The following is an 11,336-nucleotide window of genomic DNA, read 5'->3' as shown; positions in this document are numbered from 1 at the left end:
TATGGCTGTGTGGAAGGGCCCTGAGTCTACACTGCCATTTAACCCAGTTCAAAGCAGATATTGTGGATTGTCTGCCTTGATATTTTGGGTTGTATGGCTGTGTGGAAGGGCCCTGAGTCTACACTGCCATTTAACCCAGTTCAGAGCAGATATTGTGGACATTTTGGGTTGTATGGCTGTGTGGAAGGGCCCTGAGTCTACACTGCCATTTAACCCAGTTCAGAGCAGATATTGTGGGATTGTCTGCCTTGATATTCTGGGTTGTATGGCTGTGTGGAAGGGCCCTGTGTCTACACTGCCATTTAATCCAGTTCAATGGGGATTTTAGACAGTTGTGTGGAAGGGGCCTGTGTGTGTGGCACATTTTTGTGGGAAGGCAGGGCCCAAAACCACAAGAATACTGGATGCAAACTTTTCTTCCCCTCAGCCCTGCCTGTGAGGCGCCCCTTCTTTCCCCTCCCTCAGCCTGGCTGGGCCCAGCTCCAAGTGCGCCACATCTTTCTCTCCCTGACAGGGCCAGGCTCTGGAGACGGGCGCGCGTGGAGACCAATCCGCTCCCAGACCGCCTGACGCTTTACCCAATGGCGCGGCTTGGGGGGCGGGGCCGGCGGGGCGCGCGAGCGACGCGCGGGCAGCCGCGGCCACTTCCCTCCGAGGCGGCGGCGGGAGAGGACCTCGGCGCGATGATGCGGCTCCGGAGCCCGGCGCTGCTGAGGGACCTGCTGCGGCTGAGCCAGGGCGGGCCGCCGGGGGTGGCGGTGACGGGCGGGGGCTGCTGCCGGAGGCCTCCGGAGCTGCGGTGGCTCCGCCCGGCGCCTTCCCTGCGCCTCGTGCCTCGCTCCATGTGCACCCGCTCGGAGGGGATCCTGGAGGAGCCCGGCAAAGGCCCGCCGCCTGCCTCCGCCTCCTCCTCCTCTTTGGAAACGCCCAGCAACAACGGCGGCCACAGCGCGGGCCCAGGCCAGGAAGCCGGTGGATTGGGGGACGAGTGAGTATTCAGGAGGGTGAGAAGGAAGGAAGGGAGGAGGGGGCTTTGGAGGGGAAGGATGCTCTGTCTGTTTGTCTGTCTTCCTTCCCTCCCTTGGCATGTGACAGGACGCCGCCGCCTTGTGCCTCTTGGACGGCAGCAATTGAAGTTTCCGCCTCCTCTCTCTCTCTCTCTCAGGCCAGCCATGTGGCCTTTTTGGAGACTGTAGAATTGGCCCACTCTTCCTCCTAACTGCCAATGGTACGCGGCCCTGGGAGTTGTAGACACCGCCAGCACTCTTCGGCAAGGAAAGGTGGAACTGCAACTCCCAGGATGCCAAAGCGTTGAGTCACAGGCAGTCCAAGTGGGGCCAGGCAACATCAGGGCTTTCCACAAAGCCACACAACCCAGAATATCAAGGAAGATCATCCCACAATATCTGCTTTGAATTGGGATATATGGCAGTGTTGACTCTAAGTCTTTCCACACTTACACACAACCCAGAATATCAAGAAAACCCCACAATATCTGCTTTGAACTGGGTTATAAGACAGTGTTGACTCTGAGCGCTTTCACACAACCCAGAATATCAAGAAAACCCCATAATATCTGCTTTGAACTGGGTTATATGGCAGTGCTGACTCTGAGCCCTTCCACACAACCCAGAATATCAAGAAAACCCCATAATATCTGCTTTGAACTGGGTTATATGGCAGTGCTGACTCTGGGCCCTTCCACACAACCCAGAATATCAAGAAAACCCCATAATATCTGCTTTGAACTGGGTTATATGGCAGTGCTGACTCTGAGCCCTTCCACACAACCCAGAATATCAAGAAAACCCCATAATATCTGCTTTGAACTGGGTTATATGGCAGTTCTGACTCTGAGCCCTTCCACACAACCCAGAATATCAAGAAAACCCCACAATATCTGCTTTGAACTGGGTTATGTGGCGGTGCTGACTCTGAGCCCTTCCACACAACCCAGAATATCAAGGCTGATCATCCTACAGTATCTGCTTTGAATTGGGTTATATGGCAGTGTTGACTCTGAGCCCTTCCACACAGCCACACAACCCAGAATATCAAGACAGGTCATCCACAATATCTGATTTGTACTGGGGCCTTCCACACAGTTGAGTAAAATCCCACATTATATGCTTTGAACTGGGTTATATGGTAGTGTAATAATAATGATGATGATGATAAGGCCACCTTACTGGGATCTGCACACATTATTCGCTGATACATCACACAGTGCTAGACACTTGGGAAGTGTCCGACATGTGATCCAATTCAACAGCCAGCAGAGCATCTGCTGTGGACTCATCTTGTTGGGTTTTTAATAATTATAATATAATATAATAATAATATAATATTTTTGTGTCTTGAGCAATTGCAAGTTGCTTCTGGTGTGAGAGAATTGGCCACTTGCAAGGACGTTGCCCAGGGGACGCCCTGACGTTTTACCATCCTGTGGGAGGCTTCTCTCATGTCCCCGCATGGGAAGTTGGGGCTGACAGACGGGAGCTCAGCCTGCTCTCTGGATTTGAATAATTGACTCTTCGGTCAGCAGTCCTGCCAGCACAAGGGTTTAACCCATAATAATAATTTATTTATAACCTGTCCTATCTCCCCAAGGGGACTCACAGTGGTTTCTGCACAAAAAAGTGGCAAGCATTCAATGCCATTGATAAAAACACAAACCAAACCAAAAGCACAACAACATCAATATAACTTACAATAAATAAATTAAAAAAATACAGAGTAATTAATAAAAGCATAAACAATTAATAAAAGCATAGTGTTGACTTTGGGCCTTTCCACACATAGTACTCAGAATATCAAGGCAGAAAAGCCCACCATAGCTGCTTTGAACTGGACTGTATGGCAGTATTATAATATATTAATAGTAATACTTTATTTATAACCTGCCCTATCTCCCCAAGGAGATTCAGGGAGGTTTTCACACAAAAAAGTGACAAACTTTTAATGCCATTAATGAAAACACACAAACTACTGTTTGTGCTGAAGACTCCCATGGTCCAGTTGTCCAAAGGGATGCTAGTTGTAAAAGCAGTGTATATATTATTTATTAGATTACAAGCAGTCCCTGAATTACAAACGACTTACACCTAACAACAGGAAGTGAGAGAAATCTTCCCCTCAGAAGGAAAACTCACTTCTGTAAGAGTTACTCTCATGGGGAAAAGATGTCTCCACCGAAGCTTTCTCACCAATCCTTGTTTCCACAACAAGCCTTTTTTTTTTTTTTTCAAAATCCAGGGACAGAAAGTGAGGTGAAATCTTCTGAATGGGCACAGACAGCAAAACAAACTCCACACACATGTTCCCTATACTATCCAAAGCTTAATATGTTTGGCTGGAGTTACACTTAAAATGTACCTGTTCCAATTCAACTTAAGAACAAACCTATTGAACTAATCTTGTTCATAACTTGGAGACTGCCTGTACTGGTGAAAAGAAACTCAGTAGCATTACTGATACTTAACAATTAGCTGCCATTAACTGTCAAGTATCACCACCACATGTCATTCTCGCCTGACTTGGGGTGCACGTTTTGCTCTAGAATGAATGCAGCTTGACACTGCTTTAACTGCCATGGCTCAATGCTAGGGAATCATGGGAGTTGTAGTTTGGTGAGGCACCAGCACACTGGTGGAGAAGAAGGCTGAAGACCTTGTACAACTGCATCATAATTCTACAGTGTAGATGCACCTCAAGTGTCACTTTCAGACGTTACCAATGAATGATAGCTGGAAGAAGCCTCAGAGCACATAGTCTTGGATAGGACTGAACTATTGGCTTTATGGTATTTTCCATGTGCAACACAAAATTGAAATGAGTCTTGAAAGTGAACAGTAAGGCAAAAAGACAATAAACAATAACTTTTGCTAAAGGATCTACCAAATCCCAGGCACTGTTTTCTGTCTAATCTGTACAACAATGGAAACATATAATAAGGCCATACAGTCCCTTGTTCAATGCAGGAATAATGCTGGGCGCTTCTTGATGTGACCAAATTATTAAAAAGAGGAGCTTTGATCTCTTAAGCAGTGGACATCCAGGGTCATAGAGTGAAATTGGTTGCATTTGATGTTTCTGTTTCAAGTCCTCGCTGGGCCATAGATGCTCACTATGTCCCCTTGGGCAGGTCACAGCCTCAGCCTCAAAGGAAGGCAAAGACAAATTTCCTCTGACCAAGGATGTATCTACACAGGGCAGATTATATGGATTCAGTTCTACATGATGGATTTGCAGCAGAAACATTGTACCTAGTCATTCATGTGGCTCAAGGGGAAACAGAATAATGATGGACTTTTGAACAACTGGATCAACTGAATCCGACTCCTATCTATTATCCAGACCTCCATGAACCCATCACTGCATTGCTGGGCACAAATAGCTCTGTACCAGAGATTTGCTGGCAACATTGCTTCAGGTGAGGTCATGACAACAGGGCGCTCAGACATCTGACCAGAAAATGAGATGTTGCCAGCAAGCCTCTGGCAGGGAGCTGCGTGTGGCCAATGGTAATGTGTCCTTGGCCCAAGCTGCCATGTGGATGTTCATACAGTTTCAGAGATGCTCCCTTACTGCACTGGGGCAGCTCCAAAGGAGTGTACAGATGAACTGGCAAGTGTAGATGAGCCCCAAATCTTGCCAAGAAAACCCTTTGATAGGGTCACCGCAAATTGGAAATTATCTGAAAGCATACAACACCTCTATACCTTTTATTTTGAAAATTAAACAGTGCTGATAGTCACGGAAGTCATGCCAACAAATGTATTCATCACTCATATCAAAATATTCAGGTGCGGTATTTCTTTCCTGAATAGCAACCCTGGATATTGCTTTTTATGTATAATCAGAAGATGGCTGATAGCTGTCTATTTTTATATGTGTATACCATTTTTCTCCCAAGTTGGCTATTAAAGAGAATCAATTTTAAAACCTTTAACAACAGCATTGTAAAAACAATAAAAACCATCTCATCAAACATAAAATTATTTAAAACATATGTAAAGGGTCTTTTAAAAAAATAGTAAAACACACATCCCCATAAGAGGCTTCCCTACCTGCTTAAACAAAAAAAGTCATTTTGGCAAAAGGAAAGCAAGGAGGGGGCCAACCTAGCCTCCCATAAAAGAGTGTTTCACAAAGTGGGAGCAGCCACTGGGAAGGTTTTCTCTTGTGTCCTCTATTGCGAATGTCTCACTGTGTTCCCCTTGACCTATTTTATAGTAAACACATTCATGATTACTGACTAAAGAAGAGTATTTAACCATTTTTGTCATGTTTATGGAATAAGGAATTAGCTGTTCTCTTGGGTTAGTAAATATGTACAGAACTGATTTAAAAAACAGTGTGTATTCTCATTTTGGTCAGTACTGTTGACGTTTACAAATTTTATTAATATGGTCTCTAGGAATCTTTAGTTCTCTAGTGCAACTCTGGTTAGTTTCTGCCAGAAGTTGACCATAGAGTTAAACGTGAGGACCTAGTTTTCCCAGGTTAAAAATGACAGTCTTTTAATCTGTGGGTTTTCCACTTTCGCAGGGGTCCTGTGCCCCAGTCCAAGCAAATAGGGAAGGCTGGCTGAATCTTATTGTCTGCCCTTGGAGGTTTATTAGTGTGTAGGAGTAAAGAAATATGCCCTTCAGATGTCCTATCCCTTGCTGTGTCATCCCTAATTCTCCTTGAATCAGTTTTCCTCTCTTAGTCTAATACTGAGCTTGACATATACATATCCTGTCTAAAACTGAGCATGACATATGAGTTTGACCATCTGTCTTTTACGACAAAATGTTATATCTGAAGACTGCATGTAGCTTGCAGTCTCTTCTAGCTGAATTAGTCATTCTTTGGCTGTTCCTCTGTACCAGCAAAAGAGACACATAGTGAGTGGAATCTTTCCTCTAGGTATCATCACAGATTTGCTGAGATTGTAGGTGTGTGTATGTTTTCTCTCACCTGCAAATAAATACAAAAGTTTCGCTATTCACTTAGTCGGCTGGAGATATATGTTAAGAAAAAGCTGAAATCCTACAGTACACAGGGGAGCAATGCTCTATCTGAACAGTTCTGCTTCTGCCTTCTGAGAATGTTTTCTTCCTGATAGTGTGCAATTCAGTATACACACTGACATGTCTCCCCTTCACATTAGAACTGCAAGTATCCTTCTCAATTCATTCTTAAATCAGAGGGAACCTTAGGAAAGTGCTCAACCATTTTTTTCTGTTTAAATTTTCCCTTCTGGAAAAAAAAGTACTTCAATTTTAAATGCCAGATTATTAGTTAGATAAGTATATTTTTCATAGTAAATCAGATAGAGATAATCTTTAGCTTCTAAAAGCACATCTACACTGACTACCAACACACTGACTACCAGCACAGAAAGAAGCGGTTTCACTGTGTGGATGACTACATTGCAAATCCCAGAACAGGTTTGGGGGCTGTTTAAATACAATAAGAAGGCTGACTGGTTTCAGGATCTACGTTATCCTTGGTTTGACAACCATAGAGGTTGTAGTTTTCTTTTCAACTCCTCCTCCCATTTAGAGCAGGCCTGCACAACCTACCCTTTCAGCAAGCCCTGAAGGGACTCCCCCTTACCCACCCTTGAATTTTCCCCATGGAAACAGTTCAAAGCTGGGGAGGGGCCTGGGCTGAGCCTTGCAGGGGGAGGGGCCCTCCTTTCGTCAGCCTCGCATTGTTTCAATGGGAATGGTGTGAAAGTGAGAAGCGGGCTCAGCCCTTCACATGTCTACCTGATCGGGCGGGCAGGGGGCCATGCAAAGGGCCAAACGCAAAAGGGGAAGCCCCTCCACCTTTCCCCCAGCCTCACATTTCGAAACAATGCAAGGCTGAGTAGGACTTGAGTGCACTCATAGGCCTAAGGGAAGCCTTGAGCGGGCCGCACCCGGCCTGTGGGCAGTATGTTGTGCGGGCCTGCATTAGGTAGTTTTGCAGTTGAAAAGAACTAAGCATACTATTGTCAGATTAATTTTATTACTGATTATGTTTTTTATAGGGGAAAGATGAAAATTATGGCTTTGGTTCATTTGGTTAGGGTAACTATGCCAGTATAAGGGCATGGCATGGTGGTGAGTGAGATGGCCACAAGTTTTACAGGGGTGGATGTCATAAGGGAGATAGGATTGTTGTTGTGTGCCTTTAAGTCGTTTCAGACTTAGGGTAAACCCCAGTCTAAAGCTTAGGGTGGGAGCCGGGTAAATGTTCTTGGAAGGCCGCATCCGGTCCGCGGGCCTTAGTTTAGGGATTCCTGCTTTAAGTACTTCAACGATGTCAAGCTTCTTCATAAAAGTTCCAGGTACTGTTCTGTTGTCTGGGTGGAGCCCAAAAGAGGACTTCAACAAGGCAAAATGTTTCAGCACTGTGTATATATGTAATTAGGATAAAATTCCTAAAATTCAGTTTAACTTTGATCCTCAGTAGTTTAAATAGTGGTTCTTGTCAACAGCAGAAATGTTTACCTTGACATTTTAAAATCTTGTTGAATCTATTAGCTAATCTCTTTTAATTTTCTTACTTTATATATCCTTCCATGTTACATACTTGCAACTTTCCTGAATATATCACTTTTTAATTCCCCTTGATGACATCTATTAATATACGGTATATCCCCTAGCATATTTGAAACCTCCGGATTTTATATTGTTAGCATGTTGGATGATAAGCTGTTGAGTGGGCTCAAACCTACCATTAATCCCAGTGGAATTCTGCTGGGTACCACTTTAAATACAATATTTATGCATTTACTACTGTGATTTTCATACAGTTCTGCAAATTACATAATCATTATGTGTGATTTTTTTGCAACATTTCTTAAGGATTTGATTTGGGAATAGTATGTTGAACTAAATCAAACCCTAAGTAAATTGAAGTAACTAGAGTTCTCCTGGCTAGAGAAAGCGGGATAGAAGTGTCGTAAATAAATAAATAATTGCAGCTTTACCTAACTAGTTGTCTTGCCACAACCTGTTTTAAACCATACTTCTATGATTTCTATTTTCTTTTTGATATTTAAGAATTATGAGCATCCTTGCTTTCACAGCCCTTTGGGTATTGAAATAGAACTAACCATCAAATAAATCATATCGGAAATGGTTAATTTGCAGGTTTAGGTTGCACCGACCAAGAACGGTATGAACTGGATCCAGATGCAGTTGTGCTTAGTGTAGACTCATTGGAATCAACATGATTTGATTTCATTGAGTCTGCCATGAGCAAGAGGACGTCTGGATCCAGCCCTATACACTGAAGTATGTATATGTGAAAATGAATAGTTAATATATGTAAATATAAACAACTGTAACTTGCATGATAAGATTTCCAAGAGTACTGAATAGCTGTTCAATTTATCTGGGATTTTGTTACGTTTCCTCTTCTTTCACCTATACAACAAACAGTCCTGGACTATCTGAAGTCACCAAGATGTTCTGATTAATCTCACCAACAGTGTCCCTTGAAGCAATTAGGTGAAAGGGCATGTGTATTTCAGTGGAAGAGTAACCCAACTCAATTTATTGTGGACAAAATCAACCATTGTTTATAGGTCTCAAATTCATGTAAAATTTAAACAATGTGCCCTTCCCACAATTACAAGACCTATAAGGAAATACTGTGAATTCCCAAGAATAAACTGAATTGGGATATTTTTCTCGAAAAGATTTTGAAATGATTACATTGTGTTCGTTTTCCTTGCTGTTTAAAGTATTTCATAAGTGTTCTAGTAGCTCATCAACAGTCTTGAAGAGATCGTGTCCTACTCTTTTCCTGTAAGAACCAACATCTTGCAGTGTGAGAATCCTTCAAGGAGGGAAATTACATTGAGTAGCAAATTATGGAGTAGACTTTTGAGAGAGGATTTGAATTTTTTAGTTCGTCAACATCAGTGTCAAGGATTTCTTTTCTTTCATCTCCCTTCCTTTCTAGGAACATGGGACATTTCCTTGTTGAGCTGGAGGTAGAGAGCTGGTCATTCCATTTTCAGTCTGCAATGCAACTATCTCTGTTTCCCACTCCCTTTCCACATAGAAAAGAAAACAGAAAAAAATAAATAAAATAATGTATAGGGGAATTGCAGCAGGGAAGGAAGAAATATTTATTTATTTACTATATTTATATACCGCCTCTCTCAGCCCTTGGGTGACTCAAGGCGGTTTACAAGGCAAGATTCAATGCCACAGAGCACAAGTACAATTTAAAAGCATTAACATACATAAAATCATAACTATAGCAATAAAATGAAGTCAATTAAGAAATCCGTATTTAAACATTGTCCAGTCCCATCATATGGTTGTCCCATTGTCCCATAACCGCTACTCTGTATTTGCAAAAATTTGCTCAAAAAACTGTCTTGAACTTTTTCTGAAATGTCAACAAGGAAGATGCTGATCTGATCTCTCTAGGGAGGGCATTCCATAGCCGAGGGGACACCACAGAGAAGGCCCTGTCTCTCGTCCCGCTAGACGTACTTGAGAAGCTTTCTTGAGTAGCTTTCTTTATATATATATAGTAGTATATAAATAAATTTAGAAAAGAGGTACATGTATTTTGAAAACACATGTTCAGGGCTTGGTTGCATCATGCCAATAAAATGGGGGCACTGTTTAGTTTTCAAAAGAAACCTCCATAGAAGTCAAACCTATGGAGAATTTTGTCTTTTTGTGGTTAAGGTACAGAATTGTTTATTTTGACCGATATTGCCATTTTGTGACCTAATAGAAATGATTTTTTGTTACTAAGACTGGATGTAATTTATGGATTCCCTGTGAAAGTGCTTGGTTTATTATTTTTATATCCATATTTCCTTCAAGGAGCTCTATCTAGTTAGTATATCTAATTGTCCCTTCCATCATCAGCTACTATATGATCTAGATTATGTGGGAAATAATTATTGGCGAAAGGTATAATCAAGTTTCCAGGACAAGAGTTAAAATCATGAAGCTATTTGGCCTTGTAACTTCCAGAATGCCTAACTATTTGGGTATGTTGATTAGGACTGTTAGGACTTGGATCCAAACAACATCTGGGGGCCTGATATCTAATGTTTCTCTCAGCTCAGTATCTCAACAGCATAACATAGTGTTCCCCAGTAAGATGCCATCAAAATAAATGCTTTGGACAACATGTTTTACTTCCCCCGTGCATTGGCTATATTAGATGGGACTAATGGGACCATACCAGATTAGGTAAGGCTGTTCTAACAGCGGCCTTACACACTGTATCAGGGTAGAGAAACATTTATGATCACTTGTCTGAATTTGCTGGAGGTCTTGTGCCTATATTCAAAGATGCTTACCATCTTTTCTATCTGTATATCTTTTTCTTCCGCCTCATTCTAATTTGACTAAATTGTGCCTGCAGGCCATGCTTTCAGTTTGCTTCCACAGTCATAATATTACATCTAATAGTATGTATTTGAAAGTCAGTTCAGAAAATAGGAGAGTTCCTGATTGATTTTTCCATTCTTCTATGGTAGAAATGTTTCCCTACCCCTCCCTATGCCCTTTATTTACATTGGAAAATTTGACACTGTTCTGTTAAACATTTGAAAAACACGTAGTTCCCTTGATTCTTGGAGGACTTTCCCATATTTGTGCCTAAGGGGAGTAGCATAGTGTAGCTTGCACAGTAAGTAGCACTCTTATATCTGGAGAAGTTTATGTGCTATGAAAAGAATGTGACATGGCCCTTGGTTGCCAAAATTAATATGAATTTAAAGGACTGCATGGCAGATGGGTTCATTGATGCCAGGAGAAATGGGTTTTACAATTCTTACACAGGAAAGAAAAACACTCAGCAGACGTTTTGCCTCCAGCTGCCCTTTGGAGAAAGAGGGCTAGTCAAATGTCCAGTGTCCACTGAATTTTTCCTTTAGTTGCCCTAAAGGGGGAATGAGAAGAGGGAAGAGAAGGAGAACTCAACTTACACAAGGCCCCTATAAAAAGCAGATGTCCCAGACACTTTCATGCTTGCCAGGGTGGTGATCATCCTGGAAATTGCTGTGTTATGACTTTGTTGTTAACTACCTATAATCCAGCCCAGAGAAAATTAAAAAGGTTCACAGGGGCAATGAGGCGCCCTCCTGGTTCAAGCCACGGGGTGTGGCAGGTCAGAAATAAAATTATTATTATTACTATTATTTCTTCCCCTCCTTTCCTGAGTAATTGTGCCAGGGAAGCTTCAGAACATTTGCTTTTTACAGGTGCCTCCTGTAAAATTGAGATCTTCCCTCACCACCCCCCCCCCCCCCCCCACCGATAGGGTTCCTTGAGGAAAAACTCAGCAGGCTCTGGACGTGTGACTGGCCCACTTTC

At 42.6% G+C, this 11,336-nt stretch overlaps 1 protein-coding gene across 3 annotated transcripts in view; it reads left to right on the top strand.

Moving 5' to 3' along the window:
• Positions 1–638: 638 nt before the first annotated feature.
• Positions 639–11,336, top strand: part of GLS (glutaminase) — a 73,059-nt gene continuing 62,361 nt past the window's right edge. For 2 of the 3 annotated variants that reach the window (XM_060780640.2, XM_060780632.2), the window contains exon 1: positions 639–988. In XM_060780640.2, coding sequence (XP_060636623.2) covers positions 684–988 — 305 coding nt within the window. In that variant the 5' untranslated portion in view covers positions 639–683. The remainder of the gene's footprint in view (positions 989–11,336) is intronic. The other variant, XM_060780623.2, reaches the window with a different exon arrangement.

The sequence above is a fragment of the Anolis sagrei genome, chromosome 1 (genome assembly GCF_037176765.1).
Source record: "Anolis sagrei isolate rAnoSag1 chromosome 1, rAnoSag1.mat, whole genome shotgun sequence".
Lineage (NCBI taxonomy): Eukaryota > Metazoa > Chordata > Lepidosauria > Squamata > Dactyloidae > Anolis > Anolis sagrei.
This window is presented reverse-complemented; position numbering and strand designations above follow the sequence as displayed.